The 24,885-nt window shown below is 44.1% G+C and overlaps 2 protein-coding genes across 15 annotated transcripts in view; both read right to left on the minus strand.

Moving 5' to 3' along the window:
- Nucleotides 1-8,659, minus strand: part of ST8SIA1 (ST8 alpha-N-acetyl-neuraminide alpha-2,8-sialyltransferase 1) — a 43,663-nt gene extending 35,004 nt beyond the window's left edge. Inside the window, exon 1 of the mRNA XM_087722459.1 lies at nt 8,016-8,659. Coding sequence (XP_087578585.1) covers nt 8,016-8,218 — 203 coding nt within the window. The 5' untranslated portion in view covers nt 8,219-8,659. The remainder of the gene's footprint in view (nt 1-8,015) is intronic.
- Nucleotides 8,660-21,952: 13,293 nt separating this feature from the next.
- C2CD5 (C2 calcium dependent domain containing 5) overlaps nt 21,953-24,885 on the minus strand; it is a 91,879-nt gene continuing 88,946 nt past the window's right edge. For all 14 annotated transcript variants that reach the window (XM_087722767.1, XM_087722762.1, XM_087722765.1 and 11 more), the window contains one exon: nt 21,953-23,312. In XM_087722767.1, coding sequence (XP_087578893.1) covers nt 23,199-23,312 — 114 coding nt within the window. In that variant the 3' untranslated portion in view covers nt 21,953-23,198. The remainder of the gene's footprint in view (nt 23,313-24,885) is intronic.

Below are 24,885 nucleotides of genomic sequence, written 5' to 3' on the forward strand. Positions count from 1 at the left end.
GGAGGAGGAGGAGGAGGAGGAGAAGGAGAAGGAGAAGAGGAAGAAGCTGCTTTTAGAGAAGGGGAGAACAGAGCAATTAAGGATTTTATTTTGAAAGCAGCTTAAAGAGGAAGTTTTCCCATGAAATTTTGCAATTCTCTGGCAGGCAGAGGAAGGCAGCTGAAGGATGTACACACAGTTGCCGTGATTACATGTTATCGACATTCCCAGCGTAAATCAGCCCTTTTCTCCATTTTTGTTCTCTCGCTCCTCCCCCAATTCGAATTTCTTTTAAACTGTAGAACATTTTACTTAATAAAAATTGATTCTAGAAAAAAAATATTTTCTTTGCTCACACGTGTTAGAAGAATTCAAAAACACTAAAAATAGAAATGCAAACATGCAACCACAATTCTGCTTTGAATCAAAAAGTTTATCTTTCCATGGTGAGTTCAAACATGAAAAATGCCAGAATTTTATATTAGGATTTCAGTAAGACTGTATTGCCAATACGGAACAGAGATTGCAGCTATGTCCAATGAGGAGCAGCTACCATCAATGGCATCGACCTGATCCCAAACCATCATTTTTATACCTTTTTCACATCTCTGTTCCTATGGAATATCTGTGGCACGACAAAACCGCGCTCAACTAAGCCGCGCCCGATTAAACCGCGTCGCTGATGTCATCAACAGGGCGACAACAGCGAGCGCAGAGAAAGAAGGGCGCTTTAAATAGCGCTTTGAAAGCAAGCTGATTCAACTTAAGGTAAGGGTTAGGTTTAGGTTAAGGGTTAGGTTTAGGGGTTAATTTTAGGTTTAGCATTTACAGCGTGCTTCTGTCTCCGCGCTCCGCGCTGTTGATGACGTCAGCTACGCGGTTTAGTCGAGCACGGTTTAGTCGAACACGGTTTTGTGGTGGAACCGGAATATCGCCATAGTAACTACCTCTTTTTGCAAGGTCAATGTGCCCATCTGAGATGTCCTGTCCCCTGCAGTCTCCACATACCCCCATGTGGATTTGAAGTTCTCAGATACCTGTTACTTTCAGTTCCTCATTTCCCGCCCTCTCATACTTCCTGTACTAAATATATTTACGTCAAGTACAGACTTTGCACAAGTCAGCACATTTGGAAATGTTAGTCTGATACATTTTGCAATTATATTAGTTTAAAACTTTGGTTCAGCAAGGCCTGCAAGCTCACTCCTAGGCCTATTACCTGCAACTTTCCAATGGATATTTTTCTCCCCTCAGACAGGATTCCATTTTCGTAACGTCTATCCATATGCAGCGCAGCAATGCTTTTGATGACTCACACGATCCAATGAGGGTTAAGTTTAATGGGCATAAGTAATCACAATTTTAAAGCATGTCACTATGTGATGACATGTTTGCAGCGGGTGTTAAATGAATGCCATGGTCATTAAGTGAATGTATTGTTTGCTTTGAGGTGGATTTTTGCCAGGAACTGGAAGTTGGGCTATCTGTATGTGTATGGAGCTGCCACCAGACTCTGACAGCGAGGGGCCCTATGAGTCGGCCCTGGAGGATGTGGAGGACTCTGAACAGGGTTCCGACTCCGAGCAGGGCGCAGAGAGTGGTTGGCCACCAGTGGGGAGGAGACAAGGGAGAGTGATCCAGAAACCAACAGTGAGTTGTTCCAGGATGCACGCCGTCGAAGAGCTACTCAGCGTCAAGAACAACTACGTAATTACAGGAAGTAATTACGCTCAGCTGATGGTCATTAGGCTCTTCTCCAGACTATAAAAGAGACTGCTTGTGCCACGGCCTTCTTGCAGAAGTCAACGCTTGGACTAAAGAGAAACATCCTTGGCAGGCTGGATTGCTGCCAGAGTTTGTTTGAATTGCTGTCAAGGTTTATCGGACTTGCTGCCAAAGTCCTTATCTGTTTGTGTACTTGGCTTTCAGCCACCGAGAATCTGGTCTTGTTATTAAAGGACATTCTCATTAAGCGTGTCTCGGCTTTCATTACTGGACGGAGGAGGGGGTCAGAACATATAGGTAAAGGTTTTCCCGGTCCAGATGTGTCTGACTCTAGGGGTAGTACTCATCTCCATTTCTTAGCTGAGGGAACCAGCATTGTCTGAAGACATTTCCGTGGTCAGCTATGATTATATGCCGAGGCGCATAAAACACTGTCATCTTCACAACAAAGTGGTACCTATTTATCTACTCACATGTGCATGCTTTCGAACTGCTTTGTGAGCAGGAGCTGAGGCAAGAATTGGAAACTCACTCCATCCTGTGGTACTCTGGTCTTCAACCTAGGCTGTTGGCTTTCTAGCTGACAAGCTCAACATCTTTAACTGCCGAGCCCCACCCACCCACCCACCCACCCACCCACATACATATATTATATATCTATATATCTATCTATATATCTATCTAATCTATATCTATATATAATCTCTCTCTCTCTTACACACACACACACACACACACACAATCTGTAAATCCTTCCAAGCTATTATTGCAACAGATGGTCAACATGATTTCACACAATCCATTCTGTAAACAGGACTTATTTAAGGTAAGCATCAAAACATTTCCTCTTGAACTTTCAGTGCTATGCCCAATTGAGGCTGCTGACTTAAGAAATGGAAGGCTAATTTGAGACATTTTCTTACCAGTGTTCCCTTAAAGCTATTGTCCCTTTTAAGCTTTCAAGGGAATTATTTTTTCCCTTCTAGATCAAAACATCAACTCCATGATTTTTACATTATTTCCACCCGACAATTCCTTTTGGACAGCCCAATGTCTAGAAGTATGCACAATCTCTTTAAAGATTAATATTGGGATGAAATAGGAACTGTTTTTATTGGGACATACAGGTAGCCAAATGGAAATGATTTATGAAAGGCTGATTTTCTATATAGTAACTCCAGCATTATTAAATGCATAACAATGGAGAAATAATTAAATACTGACAATGGAGGGCCGTGGATGGTACATATGGCAATGGATTATAAAGATGGCAACATTAGCAGAACTGGCTAATGGGCTTTTATGGATCTTTTTTCTGAAAACAGAAAAAAAAAATTTAAATGGGTTCTGGATTTGGTGATTGAACAAAAAATTGAATGTGGGTTAGAAGGAATGTCTCTGTGAAGTAATCTGAGAGAAGGAGGAGAGATCATTCATAACTGCTGCAAAGAAGATTGGATTGGATTTATTCAAATTGATCAGTTGATCAAAATTCAGAGGCTTGGCAACTGGTTCATATTTACAAAAGTTGCAGGGTCCCAGGTCACATGATCATCATTTGTGAATTTCTGACAAGCAAAGTCAATGGGAAAACCAGATTCACTTAACAACCATGTTACAGGTAGTCCTCAATGTACAACAGTTCATTCAGTGACGGTTCAAAGTTACAACGGCACTGAAAAAAGTGACCTAGGGCCAATTTTCACACTTATGACCGTTGCACCATTCCCATGGTCACGTGATTTACATTTAGATGCCTAAATTGACTCACATTTATGACAGTTGCAGTATTCTGAAATCATGGGATCCCCTTATGCGACCTTCTAACAAGCAAAGTCAATGGGAAAACCAGATTCATTTAACAACCATGTTACCAATTTAAGAATTGCAGTGACTCACTTAACAAATGTGGTGGGAGAAGTTGCAAAAAGGGGGCAAAACTCACTTAACAAATTTCTCACTTAGCAACATAAATGTTGGACTCAATTGTGGTCATAAGTTGAAGACTACCTGTACTAACTTAACAACTGAAGTGATTGACTTAACAACTCTGGCAAGAAAGGTCATTGAATAGGGCAAAATTCACTTAACAAATGTTTCGCTTAGCAACAGAAATGTTGGGCTTCATTGTGGTTGTAAGTCGAGGACCGCCCGTACAGGCTGCCTAGAGAGGTAACTGTCCCCAAATGCATCATCTGTATTCTATGTGGAATGCATGAAAACAAAAAGCTGAATTCAAAAGCGAACATGTGTACCAACATCCAAAGAGACAGATGCAGACATGATGATAGTTGCATGTTATATAATTATTTCACAACTACCTTTCCCACGCCAGAGTCTAAGCACAGATTACGCTCTAACAAATTAACAGAAGCAAAAGTGAAATGCAGCGATTTTAATCAGTATTTGGCTGAACTCTTTTTAACCCTAAACACAACACCATTAGGGATGAAGCTTAAATTACGTCAATTAAAGGTCTCACAGGATATCCTAAATCGGAAAAGAGCTGGTCCAAAGGGATTTGCTGCGAGCACAGTGTGTAAGAAACTACACTGTTGAAGAAACTACACAATGCGTAAGAAATTTTAAAGTGGATTTTTTTCCAATTAAAAAAGTGGGAATTAGCACGCTGTAAGAACTCAAGTCTGTTTGCTTAATCTATGATTCAACATATTGTGTTCAGCAAAGGGTCGATTCAATAATCTTAAGGTAAATATTTGTCTCGACATTTGAACAGAAAGGATCTATGGGTCTAGATTTCCGGGTTTTCCTATTCAACATGGACTCAATCCTAAAAGTTCAGGACTGTGCCTAGCAGAGAAAGAACGCAGGGAAAAAATTATTTGTGGAGTTCCTGGTGTTCTCTGAAGGCTGTGGTGAGTGTGGAGAGAATGCAAGGAAAATATTTGTGGAGTCCATTTGTGGTTCTCTTTGTGCTCAGTTATTTGCTTGCCGACCAAATGAAACTGCAAGCAAACAATCAAGTTCAGAGAGCATCAATCCTGAGCTACAGATTCTCTTCTTAAAGATGGTGCTAAAGAAAGTAGGGAGAAGATAAAGTACCCCAGATGACACACTATTAAATGGAAAAGGGGAGGCGGGAGAAGGGGAAACAGAAAAGAAAATATTAAATATGTAAGTATATATTCGAGAGCAAGATCTAAAGGGGGGGGACATAACTAGGGTAGACTAGCGAAGGTAAGGGAATAAGAAATGATACTAAATTATATTTGGGTTGGAGGAAATACCATCCCAAGGAAACACTTTTTTTGAAATATACAATAATAATAATAGAAAAAGAAAGGGAGAGAGGAGGAGAGAATGAAAGAAAGACAGAGGAAAGAAGAAAAAGGTAAGGAGAGGAAGGTGGGAAGGACAAAAAGAGAAGGAGAGAGGGTAGGAAGGGGAAGAGGAAGAGTGGGAGTAGGGGAGTGGTAAGAGAAGAAGGAAGAGGTAAAGAGAGGAGGGAAAGAAGAAAGAGGTAAGGAGAGAAGGATGGAAGGGAGAGAAAGAAGAAGAGAGGGTAGGAAGGGGAAAAGTAGGAGTAGGAGAAAGGGAAGGGAAGAAGGAAGGGGAAGGAGAGGAGAAAGAAAGAAAATAGAGAAGGGAAGGATGGATGGAGAAAAGAAAGGGAAAAGAAGGTGATGATACAACAGGAGGAAGGGATGGTAAATAAAGCAACCCAAATTACATATTATAATCTATGAAATGAAATAATAAATATATAAGAATGATAAATGTAAAGAATAACAACAATCATGTGAATGGATACTTAAAATGGTATGCAAGAGAATAAAAAATAAAAAAAAATCTTTGAAAAAAACAAAGAGGGTGTTTTTATCTTGCCAACTAAACCAGCTATCTAAACAGTGCGTTGCTTCACCTAGAAAAGGGATTGCTGAGGTAAGCTTTCTTTAAAAAGAAAGCATAAAGGGAAGGATGCTTTTTAAGCACAGATTTCACTGCCCCAAGACACCGCTAATGTCTCAGAAAGGAAGTGAGATTTTAACTGTTTAAATACAGACTAAGAGAAGCAATAGCATGTTAAAAGCTAAAGCAGGCACTTCCTGCAATCTTGTATAAGAGTCTTGCAGAACACCTGAATTAAATGTTTATAGAGATTTTTAAGTCATCCAGGTCATGGTTGTCCCAAACGTGTTTTTTTTCCTCCCCAAAAGGCAACTGGACTTTGTTTTTCCTTGAAGACGTTTTGCTTCTCATCCAAGAAGCTTAGCTAAATGTCTACGGAGATCCTTAATCATGCAGGTGACGGTTGTCCCAAGGGTGCTTTTTCAATAAAATATGTTTTATTTTCATTTTTCATTTTCATTTCATACAGTCACTTATATACTGTGCATAACCGGGGCCATATAACATTGAGCAAAAAACACAGCCATCCTTGTCAAAAATAGTCCCCAAAATACAAACCCAACATACCACTTCAACCCTCCATACACCCTTTCTTTCACCCCCCTCCAACTTTCCTTTCTCCCCTCCAACATTCCCCTCTCCTACTTCCCCTCCCCCTCTATCACTCCTTTCTCCCAATACACTCCCTCCCTTCCACCTCACCCTCCTTCCGATCCTCTCTCCCACCCTCTCTACCCCTCTTTCTTCTTTCCCTCTGCTCCTCCCTTCGGTGTATTTCTACTATCTATCAATATATTCAGCTTCTTAGTTTTACACTAGAATTAAAAAGGCAACAGTATACAAGTGCAATCATGTTACTTTAAAATCTAGCACATACTATATTTCCCCCCCTCCCCCCTATGACCCCACCTCCCTTCCCCCCCCCCCCCCGACTTCCCAGAGCCCGTACAAGGTATAGCTTTTTATCAAACACAGTCTAAGATATATTGAAACCAAGGAAATAAAAAAAAAGAAAAGAAAAAAGAAAAAAGAAAAAAAAAAGGTCAATAAAATCTCTGCGTTGAACTCAGCTTCTTGCCATTACACAAACTTTAAGCAGTTTACATTGTTCCTAATCTTAGTTGAAATTAATTTGAAGGTGAAATTAAAACCTCGGTAGAGTAAAAGGGTTGAAACAGACCCACTCTTGAAAGAGAGAATATTTTTTCCTAGACCTTTAAAAAAAAGCATTAAGAAAAGATCTTTAAGCCTTGGTTAGGCAAAGGGGACCTTCATCCTCCCTGAATTTTATCAGCAAGGACACAACTTTTTTAAAAAATCCTGCTGGCAAGCTCCTTCCCCAAGGGGATGAAAGATTTTCAAAGAGGGGGGAGCTGGATCTTCCTAAAACGGGCGCTCCTGGTTTTCATGACAGAGACACGCATTTTAAAGTACCCAAAGCAGCGGTGCCATTCAAGATTCACTGCGCAACTCGAGGTTCTTTGTCTGGTTCCGAGCGCGCACGCCGCACACTGGCCAGGGGGGCGTGCTCTGTCTTGAGGACTAACCTCCCCCCCCCACCCCTGCGTGGTCATATCAATGATCCGGGCGGCCCAGGGCTCAATAACAATTATTACAATTACAATCAGAATAGAGCTGGAAGGGACCTTGGAGGTCTTCTAGTCCAGCCCCCTGCTCAAGCAGGAGGTCCTATACCATTTCAGACAAGGGACTTGTCCAGTCTCTTCATAAAAAATAAGATCCACAACGTTCCTTCTGCCCAAATTTGGTGCACTCCTACAAAAATGCCTTTGAAAAAATCCTGATACAAAACTGCAGGGTTAAAGTAGACACGTTTCATTACAGGCTAAGAGTATAAAATTGGACAATTGGATAGCCTTTTGTCTGGAAGGTATAGGGTTTCCTGCATTAAAAGTCAATCATTAGCTCCTTGTTGTTATACCTGTTAAACTATTTCTCAGTTCTGCGACTATGATGTTATTTATCGCTTGGACAGCTTATGAGTTTGAAGAACAATTTCCCTCTAGATTCAAGACCAAATACAGGTGATCCTCAAGTTACGACCTCAACCAACATTTCTGTTGTTAATTAAGCAAGACATTTGTTGGGTGAGCTTTGCACCCAATTTACGACTGCTTGTTCTGGGGTTAACGATGTATTTTTTCAGCCAAATGGGGCAGCCTATCACCTTATTCCCCAGTGGAGAATCACATTGAAAACTCACCCCTCACTACATCCAGTTCCATAGCTTGCAAAAACAGGAGTTTCGCATGCAATTCATTAATATTGTTTAACGGGTCTTTGATTTTTTTGTGGGGGGGGGATATTCCCATTTCATTGACTGTAAACAGGGAAGACCCAATGCCACGAATGTCCCCATCCCGGCTGCCCACCCTTCGCCGCGGAAGGAGGAAGAGGAGGCGGCGGCGAGGAGAGCCCACCTGAACTCGGCCGCGGCGCTGTGGTTCCTCCGCCAAGCCCTGCCCTGCTGCCGGAGCACCTCGGGCACGATCTCCTTCTCGTCCGGCAGCCGGTAGACCGGGAAGATGTAGAGCCAGTAAAGCACCAGGAAGCCCAGAGCGCTGGCGCCCACCGGCAGCCGCGACGCGCGCGGCCCTTTGCAGAGCGCCAAGCCCAGCGCCATCCTCCGCTCGCCGAGTCGTCAGTCCCGGGGAGGCCGAGGGCGGGAGAGACCGCCGCCGGCGCCGCCGCCTCCTCTTCCAAGGGCCGGCGGGAAGGAAGGCGGGCGACCCCAGACCCCCCATGCAGGGACGGACGGCCCCGCGCGGCTGCCGGCGCCGCCGACTTCACGGCGAGACGGCTTCCGAGGATGCTGCGGATGCTGCTGCCGACGACGCCGAGGAAGAAGATGCAAGAGCCGGGCGGGCGGGCGGCCGCCTGCCTGGCCTTCGACTTCCTAAGGGCAGCGGGCTGAAGCAATGGGGCTTTCCCCCCACCCGGTCTCTATTATGGCCGCCCCTCGCTTTAGAGGGACAGCGGCGGCGGTTCCCCTCGGCCGCCCATCCTTGCGCCCGGCAGGCGAGGAAATGGGGCGTGGAGAGGACGAGGCGGGGAGAAAAAGCGGCGGCGGAGGGGAAGAGGAGGAGGAGGGGGCGAGAGGTGTGGTGACGGACGGCGGCGCGCGCCGAGGGTTTTGGGGGGATGTTCGCCTAGCCCTCGCCTCAGCCTCCTCCTCCTCCTCCTCGCGCTCGCCCAGGCTGGCGGGTTGGCTGGCTCCCCCAGCCGCTTGCCCCCCCCCACACACCCTCCCCTCGCGGACTTCCTGTCGCGAGGACAAAAGGAGTAAGGGGGAGGGGGGGGAACGAAAGGCCCAATTGAGGGGGAGGTGGGGGGGGAGAGAGAGAGAGAAAGAGGAAAGGAGGCGCTGGAAAAGGTTCCCGCGCGCAGGGGGGTGGGGGAAGCGCGCGGGCACGCGCACGCTCCCCAAAGCGCCCCGCTTCTCTCCTCAAGAAAAGGAGGAGGAGGAGGGCGGGCTGGGCTTAGCAACAAAGAGGGGTAGTGGTGTTGGTACTGGAAGGATGGAGAACAGAGGGGATAGGAACAGAGCAGAGGTGGGTTCCTACCAGTTCGCACCTATTCCCGGTTCGTCAAATCTACCGGTTAGAAGAGGTTCCACCAGTGGACCCGGAAAGCAAGCCACACCTACAGAAGAGGTTCCAAAAATTTTTGAAACCCACCACTGCTACACACACACACACACACACACACAGAGAGAGAGAGAGAGAGAGAGAGAGAGAGAGAGAGATAAATAAATAAATAAATAAATAAGAAAAAAGAAAGAAAAAGAGTGAGAGATGAAAAAAAGAAAAAAGGGACAGAGAGACAAAAGGAAGGAGAGAGAGAGAGGAAGAAATAAATAAATAAATAAGAAAAAAGAAAGAAAAAGAGTGAGAGATGAAAAAAGAAAAAAGGGACAGAGACAAAAGGAAGGAGAGAGAGAGAGGAAGAAATAAATAAATAAGAAAAAAGAAAGAAAAAGAGTGAGAGATGAAAAAAGGGACAGAGACAAAAGGAAGGAGAGAGAGAGAGAGAGAGAGAGAGAGAGAGAGGAAGAAATAAATAAGAAAAAAGAGAAAAAGAGTGAGAGATGAAAAAAAGAAAAAAGGGACAGAGAGACAAAAGGAAGGAGAGAGAGAGAGAGAGGAAGAAATAAATAAATAAGAAAAAAGAAAAAAAGAGTGAGAGATGAAAAAAAGAAAAAGGGACAGAGAGACAAAAGGAAGGAGAGAGAGAGAGAGGAAGAAATAAATAAATAAGAAAAAAGAAAGAAAAAGAGTGAGAGATGAAAAAAGGGATAGAGACAAAAGGAAGGAGAGAGAGAGAGGAAGAAATAAATAAATAAGAAAAAAGAAAAAGTGAGAGATGAAAAAAAGAAAAAAGGGACAGAGAGACAAAAGGAAGGAGAGAGAGAGAGAGAGAGAAACACATGGCCAGCAAGCCACTCCCACAAAGGAGGCCACACCCACAGAGAAGGTTCCAAATTTTTTTGAAACCCACCACTGGAACAGAGGTGGGCCATGGTGAAATTTAAAAAAAAGTTACTACCGGTTCTGTGGGCATGGCTCGGTGGGCATTGTTGCAGAAAATGACAGGCTTTAGACTTCTCAGGATACAGGAAAAGTTTATTTGGCAGCCAGGTTCAGAAAGCTTAGCATTGCAAGTTCTGAACCCCTTTCATTATCGTTCTTATACATTCTCAAAAGCATTGCAACACGGAAATACTTAACACGGAAATACTTCACACCTTTCTTAGGGGTTACCTTGAGGAGAAAGTTTTATAAGGAGATGGGATCCTCTCCTTTTGTTTATGGAATAGGTGTCATTAACTAACTTTAATTGAACCTTGGACTTTTGACATAGGCTTTTGAATTAGGGACATCTTGCTTCCTGTTTCTTTGGCAAGCTCCAACTCTGTCTATGTGGCTTTTAATATAGAAGTAAAGGGGCTCTAAGAGGCTGTCCAGCCTGACCCAGTAGGTTTCACACTTAATGTCCAAATCTCATTTTACATCTGCTTTAGCATGGCAGGGGAAGGATACTGCAAAATCCCCATTCCCTCCCCACTCCTGGGGGAGGATACTGCAAAATCCCCATTCCCACCCCACTCCTGGGGGAGGATACTGCAAAATCCCCATTCCCTCCCCACTCCTGGGGGAGGATACTGCAAAATCCCCATTCCCACCCCACTCCGGGGGAAGGATACTACAAATCCTCATTCCCTCCCCACTCCGGGGGAAGGATATTGCAAAATCCCCATTCCCTCCCCACTCCAGGGGAAGGATACTGCAAATCCTCATTCCCTCCCCACTCCAGGGGAAGGATACTGCAAAATCTCCATTCCCTCCTCACTCCTGGGGGAAGCATACTGCAAAATCCCCATTCCCTCCCCACTCCTGGGGGAGGATACTGCAAAATCCCCATTCTCTCCCTGCTCCAGGGGAAGGATACTGTAAAATCCCCATTCCATCCCCACTCCTGGGGGAGGATACTGCAAAATCCCCATTCTCTCCCTGCTCCAGGGGAAGGATACTGTAAAATCCCCATTCCATCCCCACTCCTGGGGGAGGATACTGCAAAATCCCCATTCCCTCCCTGCTCCAGGGGAAGGATACTGTAAAATCCCCATTCCCTCCCCACTCCTGGGGGAGGATACTGCAAAATCCCCATTCTCTCCCTGCTCCAGGGGAAGGATACTGTAAAATCCCCATTCCATCCCCACTCCTGGGGGAGGATACTGCAAAATCCCCATTCTCTCCCTGCTCCAGGGGAAGGATACTGTAAAATCCCCATTCCCTCCCCACTCCTGGGGGAGGATACTGCAAAATCCCCATTCTCTCCCTGCTCCAGGGGAAGGATACTGTAAAATCCCCATTCCATCCCCACTCCTGGGGGAGAATACTGCAAAATCCCCATTCCCTCCCCACTCCAGGGGAAGGATACTGCAAATCCTCATTCCCTCCCCACTCCAGGGGAAGGATACTGCAAAATCTCCATTCCATCCCCACTCCGGGGGAAGGATATTGCAAAATCCCCATTCCCTCCCCACTCCAGGGGAAGGATACTGCAAATCCTCATTCCCTCCCCACTCCAGGGGAAGGATACTGTAAAATCCCCATTCCATCCCCACTCCGGGGGAAGGATATTGCAAAATCCCCATTCCCACCCCACTCCAGGGGAAGGATACTGCAAATCCTCATTCCCTCCCCACTCCAGGGGAAGGATACTGCAAAATCTCCATTCCCTCTCCACTCCTGGGGGAAGCATACTGCAAAATCCCCATTCCCTCCCCACTCCTGGGGGAGGATACTGCAAAATCCCCATTCTCTCCCTGCTCCAGGGGAAGGATACTGTAAAATCCCCATTCCATCCCCACTCCTGGGGGAGGATACTGCAAAATCCCCATTCCCTCCCCACTCCTGGGGGAAGGATATTGCAAAATCCCCATTCTCTCCCTGCTCATCAAGAATGTGAAGGGAAATTTTACAAGGAAGAACATAGAAGATCTGTGTTTTGGGCTTTAGCTTAATTATTGCCAACTATTGTCATTAATGGAAGCAAAGTACATTTATACACTTTTGATGATGCCCATGAGACTACAATTTATTTATTTAAGTATCACCCGTTGTACTTTTCAGGATTATCTCTTTTCTGATGTTGAAAGAAATGTCCTTCTGGGTTCAGCTCCAAGTGGGGAAAAAGACACTGGAGACATGGAGGCTGCTTGGAAAGATGGTTTATTGTTGGACAGGCCCACATGGCTTGAGCCCTGAACAGAAAAGGTGATCACATGCTTCAATGTTGGTGGAGAAGAAGGGAAGGGCTGAGGGAGGGGTTTGCGAGGCTTTTTATAACCTGTTTAGTCCCACCTCTCTTTCCTGTTCCTGTGTAAGAAGTGTATTCTGATTGGTTGTCAGACTCCCATGGAGCCATGCAGGAGCTACTCTCTAGGCTGTGTTTTGAATCCAGGTATGGATGAGTTCTCAGATGCCATGTGGTCAGGTGAGTAAAGGGCCAATATTATCATGCTTTCCTGCTGTAGCTGCTGGTGAAGTCTTTATTATGTAAAGTGGACCACCCTGGCCGTGTTAATGGCCCATTAACAAAGTGGGGATGGGCAGGAAGCTACAGGCAACTATTCTGTCTTTTAAAACATGTCTCTTTCTTTTCATATCCAGAGAAATATTCTGCCTTTTCAATATTTCCTAGGATATTTCATTTTTGTGGGAGAGGGCTGGATGATAACTTCCCACACTGAGAATCCACTTACGCAGGTGTAAATAAATGGATACTTTTTGTTGATCATAGTCTCCTTGACCATTTTTTTAATATATAGAAAAAATGCATTGTGCTGCTAATTGGACACTGAAGCTACAACCCTAATTAAAATCCTAATTTCTCAACCTTGGTAGTTGGGGAATTCTGGGAGCTGAAGCCCACATATGCTAATTAAAGCATACTGGCTGGGGAATTGTTGAAACCCATGGTCTTAAAGCATGCTGGCTGGGGAATTCTGGGAGTTGAATCCCATTATTTTAAAGTATATTGGCTGGGGAATTCTGGGAGCTGAACCTGGTCGTCTTAAAACATGCTGGCTGGGGAATTCTGGAAGCTGAATCCTGTTATTTTAAAGTATAAGAGCCAAGGTGGCGCAGTGGTTAATTGCAGCACTGCAGGCTACTGCTACTGCTAGATCAGCAGTTCAGCGGTTCAAATCTCACCGGCTCAAGGTTGACTCAGCCTTCCATCCTTCCGAGGTGGGTAAAATGAGGACCCAGATTGTTGGGGGCAATATGCTGACTCTCTGTAAACCGCTTAGAGAGGGCTGAAAGCCCTATGAAGCGGTATATAAGTCTACTGCTATTGCTATTGCTATATTGGCTGGGGAATTCTGGGAGCGGAACCCCATCACCTTAAAGCATGCTGGCTGGGGATTTCTGGGAGCTGAATCCCGTCATTTTAAAGTATATTGGCTGGGAATTCTGGGAGCTGAAACCCATCTTAAAGCATGCTGGCTGGGGAGTTCTGGATGTGTGTGAAGCCCACATATAGCAAAGCATGCCAGCTGGGTAATTCTGGGCAATGACATCTAACCTGTATTAAACCTACTGAGGCTGAGAAACACTGCCCTAAAGCCAGTTCTACAAACCCAACAGCTGAATTCATATAAGTAGGCTCTGCATGATTAAATGGCTCATCTGGAAAGGATTTACTGCATAAGCATTTCTCAAACTTGGGTTATTCTGTCTGGAATGACTGCAGCACCACTGATGGGTGTAGTTGTGCCAACAAGAAAAAAAAAACTTGGCTGCAAATTAAAGAGACCGATGGCAGAATGACAATAATTTCCGTTGCCAGTGTGAGCAGCCATCTGCCCCCGACAGTAGATTGCGCAAACCCAGGTCTCTGGATATGGCCTTGGAAAAAAAAAAAGGTTGCAAAAGAGACTTTTGTGTATGAAACCAAAAAATTATTGAAAAAAAGTATACCAAATGCTCCCTTTGTGTCAACTCAGAAAGCTCAAACTGTCCAAAGAGATATTGATTCAGTTCTACAGAGGAATGATCGAGTCTGTCATCTGCACCTCCATAACTGTCTGGTTTGGCTCTGCAACCCAACAAGACAGACACAGACTTCAACGGAGAATTAGAATTGCAGAAAAAACAATGGCTACCAACTTGCCTTCCATCAAGGACCTGTGTACTGCACAAGTCAAAAATAGGGCTGTGAAAATATCTACAGACCCCGCGCATCCTGGACATAAATTGTTTCAACTTCTATCCTCAAAATGATGCTATAGGGCACTACAAACCAGAACTACTAGACACATGGACAATTTCCCCCCCTCAAATAATTTACTAAGACTGTATTACTATTATTCTTCTCTTCCTTACTAGTTTCTATCTCTTCCCACTTATGACTATAACCATGTTGCTTGTATCTTTCAATTTATATTGTTTTTAATTGTTCCCTAATACGATTTGATAGCTTATTAGTAACCTTGACTATCACAAAGTGTTGAATCTTTTTATTCTTGATGTATGTATTTTATTCTCCTTATGTACACTGAGAGCAAATGCATCAAAGACAAATTCCTTGGGTGTCCAATCACACTTGGCCAATAAAGAATTCTATTCTATTCTATTCCATTCTATTCTATTCTAAAGGGAATTACGAAATTGTGAAAAATTCGGATATGATTTAAGAGCCTCTGTCCTTTATCTAAAAAGTAGTTTCAACCTGTGGGAAACAGAGCTTATTGTTTTTAAAGAAACGGTAAGAAGACATGCTAGCCTGTGAAGAAAATACATTATATATATATTTCTAATCTTGAGAATTGTATATGGGAATGAACTCCCCGCGGGGATCCGGACCCTCACCTCTCTCCAGGCCTTCCGGAAAGCCGTCAAAACCTGGCTGTGCCAGCAGGCCTGGGGTTGACGAGTTCCCCTCCCCTCTCAACTGGTATGGCTGTGTGATTTTCGTGTATTTTAATTATGTGTACTGTTGTTTATGTTCCCTTTCCCCTTTGAGTTGTTCGCCGCCCTGAGTCCCTCCTGGAGAAGGGCGGCATACAAATAAACCAAAACTGTAAACTGTAAACTGCTATGCTAGAAACCAGTCTTAACCAGGAAATGCTGATATGATAATTACTCTAGAGACAATCTCTAGGAACTAGCACCATAAAATGTAATTTGTAAATAAGGGCAGGGGATGATAGAATTAGAGTAATGGGAGATGTAATCAGGGGTGGAGATAATATATTCATTTTAGATACTTTGGATAGGTTGTTACATCATTATTACTAAGCCAATGAGGAAGAGGTGCGAGATATATTTGTAATGGCAACAGGGAATATAAGAATCAGAACTGAGTTGGAAGGACCTTGAAGCAAGGGTGGAGCCAACTTATCTTTGCAAATATTTAGATAAGGCCAGAAATCCACCTAGCTCAACATCCTGTGTCAGTGGGATGATATCCTGCGCCAGTTGTTATGATATCAAGGTACATAGATTCTTTCTCAGGTCCCTGTTCCCGAAGTTAGATCAGTAAACTTGTTAACCACAATTTGCAAGCAAAGGTCTTTGTCTGATAAGATCCAGAAATCTTATCTTTATATATGTTACTCTCAAGGATTAAACTTTTGAGCCTCTTCTCGCTTGTGTCAAGGCTGGTGTGGCTAGCCCATCTCCCATCTTTAAAGCTTCTCCAATTTGTTTGTTTACAAAAGGGCTTTCTCTGGTATGAAAGTCAGGTTTGTGCCTAACCACCATTGCTTTTACAGAAAGGAAGACCTATCTGGGATCTCTTTGGTGCTGTCTGAACTGGGTGCTTTTCTTGCAGGCATGAGCCTTGATGATCTTATCTAATTTTCTAATGAAACATCTGCAAGAAAACCAAGCTTAGGGGCCACCGAGAACCCCAAGCAGTTCAATCCTGAGCTAAACATACTCTCTTTTATAGCAAAATCTCTTTCCACCACTGCTTTCTCCCAGCTGGTATTTTAAATGTTATATTATTATAACTAGTAGCTATTGGAAATCTCACTTTCGAGGAATTGGTCCAATTGGTCTTTCACAACTAAGTATTAAAAACATTTAGGGACACTTATTTCATGGGTGATATGATTTCCTTGATTTTTTTTTTAAATTACATTTTTAAAAGATCTGTTATTACCTGGTTTGATATTTTACTAATTTGCAGAAGTGGTGTACGGTGTACGGAGGGACATGGTGGCTCAGTGGCTAAGATGCTGAGCTTGTTGATCAGAAAGGTTGGTGGTTCGAATCCCTAGTGCCGTGTAATGGAGTGAGCTCCCGTTACTTGTCCCAGCTTCTGCCAACCTAGCAGTTCAAAAGCACGTAAAAAATGCAAGTAGAAAAATAGGAACCGCCTTTGGTGGGAAGGTAACAGTGTTCCAATCTGCCTTTGGAGTTTAGTCATGCTGGCCACATGATCACGGAGACATCTTCTGACAGCACTGGCTCTTTGGCTTAGAAATGGAGGTGAGCACTGCCCCCTAGAGTCGGGAATGACTAGCACATATATGCAAGGGGAACCTTGATCTTTTATGGTGTATGGGGGGCTCGGATGTTGCACAAGTAGGATGTGAAACTGACCATGGTTTGGCCCAACCAAATATTTCTCACTTGTAAAAACACTGTCAAATGTGACAGTTTAAATTAGAATTGTGCAGAACAGTGTGACTGAAATATTCTGTCCCCAAACATCCAATCCTGACCTTTCCAGAGGGGTATCACAAACTCTTCTGCTGTTATTGGAAGTGATTTGACCTTGAAATGGGAATAAGGCATTTGGGAGTCAGAATGTTTCAGCTTTGGAATGGCTTCATTATTTCTAGTTCAGCTGCAGATAGGAAACTCTACAAGGTAGACTGATGCAGATGCAATGGCTTTATTTATATGTAAAATTAAGTAATCGTGGCTAACACGGTACATAAGCTCATAGTTTAGTGGTGCATGAGAAATTAGGACGTTATGACTTGTGCCACAAGGCAGTTTTCAACCATTTAACTTAGTATATTATTTGAGCTTGGTACTTAGTATATTATTATTATTATAGTTAATTATTATATTATTATTAGTATATTATTTGAACTAAGATGAGACAGAGGTGGTTCAGGAAAATTTGAACAAATTATCAGAGCTTATTCTTCTATCCAGATTAGGTTAAGGTTCCCCTCGCACATGTGTGAGTCGTTCCCGACTCTAGAGGGCGGTGCTCATCTCAGTTTCAAAGCCAAAGAGCCAACGCTGTCCGAAGACGTCTCCGTGGTCATGTGGCCAGCATGACTAAACGCCGAAGGCGCACAGAACACTGTTACCTTCCCACCTATTTTTCTACTTGCATTTTTACATCCTTTCAAACTGCTAGGCAGAAGCCAGGACAAGTCACGGGAGCTCACTCCATTATGCGGCACTAGGGATTCGAACTGCCGACCTTTCTAACCGACAAGCTCAGCGCCTTAGCCACTGAGCCACTGCGCCCCATTCTGTCTAGATTACTGTGGCATTAAAGGTGTGTTTTGTGTCGCAACGATTAGCCGCTGATCATTATTTTTGCTTACAAAAATGTCCACGCCATAAAAACTCCCAATAATTAAAAGTTCAGTGTGTCACAAGCAGGTCCTATGTGGCTGGCTGAAAAGTCGGCAAGCTTCAGGAAATATTTGTAACTAACAAATCATGACAACTTATTGTTAACTACCGTAAATTGATTGCTTTGGGGCAGGAGAGAGGTTGAGTACCGGTTGACATTTTGCCTAACAAGCAGTAACGCTTCTCCAATTCTGGTTCTCTACTTTAGACCAGGGCTGTCAAACTGCCGGCCCCTAGGCCGGATGCGTCACGTGCTGGCCACACCCCCTCGCCCGGTTTAGCAAAGGGGAGAAAATTCCCGATATGTCATGTGATGCCGCCATGGCGTGCGTTTGACACCCCTGCTTTAGACAATGTGCATAGCAATGCCCCGTAATTCCAAACAAACTGCAATCAAGCAAGACAAGTTAAACTGAAACATGAGCCTGCTAGATCGTGGTTTTCCAGCATCAAAGCAGTATTAAGAGGTGTGTTTTCAGCGTAGCGCTCTGAAATTCCTTGTAATTAAGAAGAACAGTACTGCCAGTCAAGACGGACCGAGTTCGTTTCGTTCTCTGTTGCTCCCTTGTGGCTATTTCAAACAACTTTGCATCAGTAGCACTTCCCGTAGCCCAAGAGTTGTGTGACAACACTGATATAATTAATTTTTAAAAAAGCTCTCGCTGTATAACAGCACAGGAGCCGTGGCACCAAAGAATCCTTAATTTCCTTTGACAGCTGCCACGGCATTAACCCAAGTTCAATATTTTGCTAGTGGCAACATTTCGCACGATCCTGCAGTGCTACTCCTTAATTTCAAATAGCAATAGCAGTTAGACTTATATACCGCTTCATAGGGCTTTCAGCCCTCTCTAAGCGGTTTACAGAGTCAGCATATCACCCCCAACAGTCTGGGTCCTCATTTCACCCACCCCGGAAGGATGGAAGGCTGAGTCAACCTTGAGCCGGTGAGATTAGAACCGCTGAACTGCAGATAACAGTCAGCTGAAGTGGCGTGCAGTACTGCACCCTAACCACTGCGCCATCTCGGCTCTTAACATGAGATCTTGAAGAAGGCAGTAGAATTTTTAGAATTAAGACTAATTTGAGAGATCTTATTTGTATTTTGAGACAATGTCTGAGATGTTGAATGAGATGGCTAAAATTATCCTGGAAATCCAAGTAGCCAACAAAATACCTTTAAGGGGGGGGGGGGGGAGGAAATCTATGGCTTTGATCATATTGCTCCAAACATCTTAAAATGGATAAGATTGGAAAAAAAACTGCAATGGGGCTTCACTATGACAGGTTTTATGTTAGGTTTTAGACCTAAACTCAACACCAAGATTAGAGATGGAGCAAATTAAGTCTCTCTGGCCAAAGGAAGATCATTTCTTACCTTCCCAGCCTGCCGACCGAGCTGTGCAAATTTTACAAAGCAGAAACTTCCTAAGGAACAGATCAGAAGCCACGGCAAACTGCTTTTGAGTTTCAAGCCTATTAGCAATCACCATCCCTCCTGGGAGAAAAAGACATTAGCAGTTGTTGGAGGATAAAAACAATTTCTCCTCCCCCAAAGCATCAGGTGGGCTAATATATAACCAAAACCAAAGCAGTTGGTTCAGCTCTAGGAGAGACAATTTTGTAAGCTGAATTGCTTGATCTATCAGTGCCTTGTTTTATCTACAACTTTTTTCATCCTCCCTCATCTGGACCTAACTCACTGTCTCCCACAGTACCCGATCTTACGTGCTAAAAGACTAAATACAGACTAAACACCCATATTATCCTGTTTTCCCGAAAACAAGACCTCCCCGAAAATATTTAGACATATGCGCAGCCTGTCCCCACCACTTCTTCTGGTTGCTTGCTACGCAAACACCACGAGGTGAGGCTGGGGGGAGGGGAAAGGAGGGGAAACATGCCCCAAGCACCCCACATCCTTACCTAACGGCCGCCTCTGTAACCCTAGCCGAGGTGGCGCAGTGGTTAGGGTGCAGTACAGCAGGCCACTTCAGTTGACTGTTATCTGCAGTTCAGCGGTTCTAATCTCACCGGCTCAAGGTTGACTCAGCCTTCCATCCTTCCGAGGTGGGTGAAATGAGGACCCAGACTGTGCGGGCGATTTGCTGACTCTGTAAACCGCTTAGAGAGGGCTGAAAGCCCTATGAAGCGGTATATAAGTCTAACTGCTATTGCTATTGCTATCCAACCCGCCCCTTCTGTCACACTAATGGGCGCCACAAAAAGAGGAGCAGGCAGAGCAATGCACCAGCAGCCATGAGGTGACCATGCTCACCGCCTGCTGCACCTCAAAAATAATAAGACCTCCCCGAAAATAAGGCCAAGTATTATTTTGGGGGTCAAAAGAAAATAAGACCCTTTCTCATTTTTTGAGAAACACAGTAAATACCCATACATTAAAAAAAAATGGGTCACAACCCACCAGCGTTTGATGCACAAGATGCCTGCATAACATGCAGGGGAGAGAAAGGAAGAAACAAGGTACAAGATCAACCACATGGTACACCCTGCCATACATCAAAAACATTTCAGAAGCAGTAGAACACAACGTCCGAGATCTGCATAACGGGCACTGCACATCGCACAGGCTACCATACGAGGACAAATCACGCATTGCCAAGATTGCCTTGGAGGAGGAAGATATTTTTAATGTAGTCTACCAGATCCCCTGCATGCATTGCCCTTGTGACTATGCAGGACAGACAGGAAGGAAGCTGACAATTAGATTGCCAGAACGCAAGTGAGTGGTCAGACGAGGTGAACCGAACTCATTGGTAGCCTTACATTGCGACAAACAAGGACACACATATAGTTTTGCAGATTGTTGTATCGGCAGATATAAAAACAGGCAGGGAAATGATTGAAGCCTGGGAAATGGGCCCCTCACCAGTTAACAGGAGTGCTGATTTACCACCAGCTGACCAAGTACTTAGGACAGTGTTTCTCAACCTTGGCTAATTGAAGATGTCTGGACTTCAACTCCCAGAATTCCCCAGCCAGCGAACGCTGGCTGGGGAATTCTGGGAGTTGAAGTCCAGACATCTTCAAGTAGCCAAGGTTGAGAAACACTGACTTAGGAGGCAGGGGCTTGAGAGCACAAGGAAACAACTTAATAGCCAGCCATCAACACCCCAGTCAACAATTAACAAACCACACACAACCAAGCACCATATAACCATCATACAGAGAATAGCCCAAAGCACAGTCGGCTGGAGGGAAGTTCCCTGAGTATGGGCTCCAGTACGAGTCCGCAGCTCGGAAGACGAAAGCTTTTTATCCTGGCAACTGACCCAGATTGGGCCCTAAATACACATAATATCACAATGGATATTAATAATGCTACACAAGCCAAGTGGGCCAATATTGGAGTTCATAAAAAGCTTCCTGGGCGAATATGAGGCTTCCTACCCTACTCAAGAAAGCTTCAGGATTTTTCAACACAACAGAGAGACACAAAAACACATGTATCTCCATCACCTGGGTAGGAGTTAAGAGTTGGCTATTTTCTCAGTGTTTAGGTATTTGTATTTGTATTTATTTGTCTTGTATGCCGCCCACTCCCAAAGGACTCTGGGCGGCTCACGATAGATAAGGGAAGGGGGAAGACTAGACAAAGACAACACTTTAAAAACAAAACTGCAACATTCACAATTTCCGCGGGGCTGGATGTTTCACAGGCCCCCCTGGCCTGCTGGAGCAGCCAGGACTTGGTGGCTTTGCGGAAAGCCGGGAGGGTCGTAAGGGTCCGGATCTCGACAGGGAGATCATTCCAGAGGGCTGGAGCTGCAACAGAGAAGGCTCTCCCCCGGGGGGTCGCCAGCCGACATTGGCTGGCGGATGGAATCCGGATGAGACCTAACCTGTGTATTAGAACGTAAGAAAAAAACAACAATGTTGGTGCAAAAATAGAGACAATGTTCTCGATGTGTCAAACTCGATGTATCACGTTGGTGTCATGTGACATGCCATGACTCCCCCTCCCTTTCGCTAAACTGGGCATGGGTGTGTGCAGCGGGTATCGCATCCGGGCCACAAGTTTGACAGCCCTTTGGTAAGGTAAAAATATATATATATCCTGTATTTCTTCACTTTACAAATTATGACATCAAAGAGTTCTTGAAAAAATTGGGGCAGAATCCTAGATCAGCAAGAAAACCAAAGCTAACCCCAACAGAATGTCATCATTTGGTCGTCCCCCCCCCCCGCCCAAATATCTGTCCACAGCATCGAAGCAGACATGTATATAAAGAGGCTTTATTTATGTACATAGGAATGTGACGTTCACCACTCTCCTTACAAAGAAATCTCTGAATTGGACAAATACTCTAGAAGTTTCTTTAATCCAATAAATTCTCATGTATTTACATTCAAGTTTACATTATGTACTTCAAGTTCCATATTGGAAGCCACTGGAAGATTTCAGCTTGCCTCTTTTCTTAACGCGAGAATATGTTTGGTGAGGGGAAATGAACATCTGGAGAACATTGGATGGATATTCTGTTCAGTGGTCCTCCAGTTGAAACGGATCCAAGGAAACCACTTTCTCTTTCTGTTAGGTGAGTGTTGCTCTGTCACCACCACCCAGAACATCTATGGCGGGATGCAAAATTCTCCTCCACCTCTCCAATTTACGGATGAAATCACTCTCAGCAATTTCTTAAGATTTTTCTGATCCTCCATCCAGGGTAATCTGAACATTCTTCTTTTGTTTATCACAATCCCTTGCCTTGAGTGCCAAAGCTGAGTACTGTTTATGGAAGTGGTGGGGGAAATCTGTGATTTCTCCCATTTTGGTAACATTTACAACCCGACAAGATCAGAAACCCTGATCTTTTCTACCAACGCAGCTGGGATTTCAGTGCCTTGAGAAATATCGTTCCCACATCCTGCTGTTCCAAAGGCAGGCTACAGCAATCCTATGTGCATTGGCTAGCTCAGCATAATCAATACTGCAATTTAAATTATTTTTTTTTAAAAAAAGTTACAATAGAAAAATAGTCCACAGTTTGCTAATATGAAAACAAACATGCCACAAAAAATCCAGTTTAGGATGCTTATTATTCTTGCTTATTCCAACAGGTAAGTTCTCTGTGCCAGGTGAACATCTGGCAACATTAATGCCATTTTTCTTCTTTCATGGAAAAACGTAGATTTAGCTTTCCCAGTTATTCCAGTTTCAATATAAATATCCTGCCCCTGCCTTACCAAAGAATTAACGACGTCTTCATCTCTAGAGTGCTTCTAAGATATGCAGGGCAGCTACCTGAGGGACCCGAAGAAGAATAGATGGTACGGCTATTTCTTCAGACAGATGTTCTTTCCACCTGTCCAGAAAGCTCTGAGGAGGTTTCTTGGATCTTATGAAATGGGGAAGATGTTTTAAGAGGGTTATCCTTCATATACGGAGTGTAAGAAACAAAACCTGGCCAACCGGAGCATCTGGAAGGAAATAGGGCCACACGAATAAAAAAACACCTCCGTTCTTCAGGTTGTTTCTTTTGTGCAACCGGTAGCAGAAAACTGGGCAGGCACCCCATCGACTTCAGATTCACGAATAAAAATCACCGCATCTCCACTGACATTTATTAGACACTGGGCCTGCAGCAACAAAGAAGGGATATTCAATTAGGTGCCTGATGGACTTTGAAAGGGGAAGTTTCTGGTGATTTATAAGCTGGGGTGTGGCTTTGGCACCTTCACAAGTTCTAGATATAGAACTGCGAGGGGGGGGGGGATATACATGATAGCAAGAGCCTTAGATGGGATTCGGCAGATAGTTAGAGCAGCTATCAGGAGAAAGAGGTTTTGGAGTAGCGTTTGTGCACTTTCCTGTCTTTAAATTTTTAAAATATGATTTTTACGTAGTTTATAAATTGCCACCACCATCTAAGGGGCTTTTTGCTAAGCGATGTCCGGAATTCATGGCCAGCCTGGTTACAGAGAGGAGGGATTGGTTATGCTTGCAAAGCCTCAAAGGGGTAGATCAAAGCTCGTCAACTTGGCAACTTTAAGATGGGTGGACTTCAACTTCAACCGGCCAATGTCGACTGGCAACTACCCGGAGGAGGGCCTTCTTGGTGGCTGCTCCGACCCTCTGGAACGAGCTCCCCGTGGAGATTCGTACCCTCACCACCCTCCAGGCCTTCCGCATAGCCCTTAAAAGCTGGCTGTTCCGACAGGCCTGGGGCTAAAGACTTGCAACCCCACTCGAATGGTATGACTGTTGTGTTTTTTAACGGTGTATGGTTTTTCATGTTTGTAACTTGTCTGTTTTTTCCCCTCCCTTGAATTGTGAGCCGCCCTGAGTCCCCTCAGGGAAAAGGGCGGCATACAAATAAAGTAAAATCTAAATAAAGTAAAAAATCTAAATCTAACTTCAACTCCCAGCATTCCCCTGACAGCAGAGCTGGCTGGGGAAATCTGAAAGTTGGAAGTCCACCCATCTTAAAAGTTGCCTTGGTTGAGAAACACTGGAGTAGACAGTGACCGCCATGCGATCCAGAGATGTCCAGGACTGCTTTAAGGACTTGGATCACAGATGATGGAATTTATATCACATTTATCTCAAATTAGGAGTCGGTCTGTAGGTGGAAAGAAAATAATTATTTTTGGAGTCTCTTTGTTTTTATCTACTCAAAACTGCATGCCTTTTAGAGAAGCATGAATTATTTAAAATGTTAACGAAACATTGTTCATATCTAATCCAGGTAAAATGCAAAGCCTGGTTCCTAATTTAAGCGGAACCTATCCGTTTTGGGGTAAATAACAGGGGTAAATAAGATATACATGTCAGCCTACTGAAGAATGGATTAATCCATAATTTTAAATTAAAAGCTACATGCCTACAGATTAGGCTATCTAATGCTTTGGATTTATTTCCAAAAATGCCTTTGGAGCATGAGGGAGCATGAGCCTAGCACCGATCATTACCTATTAAAGCAGCTGCATCTCGAATTGAATGGACTGCAGCCAGGCAGCCCTAGAAAAAGATGCTGCTGCTTTAAATGTAGCAAACAGGGCTACCGGCATGTCTATGCAGCTACACACTATGAAGGACCGCTTGCAAATTATTTCTAAAGCACCGGACATTGTTTTTCAAATTCCTGGGGCAGAGACCTCTTCTTTTTGGTTCTGAAAATGCCAGAAACAAGCCATGAATGGTTTTACCCGT

The sequence above is a fragment of the Thamnophis sirtalis genome, unplaced genomic scaffold (genome assembly GCF_051295495.1).
Source record: "Thamnophis sirtalis isolate CommonGarterSnake01/CBP01778 unplaced genomic scaffold, rThaSir2_p1.2 scaffold_9, whole genome shotgun sequence".
NCBI lineage: Eukaryota > Metazoa > Chordata > Lepidosauria > Squamata > Natricidae > Thamnophis > Thamnophis sirtalis.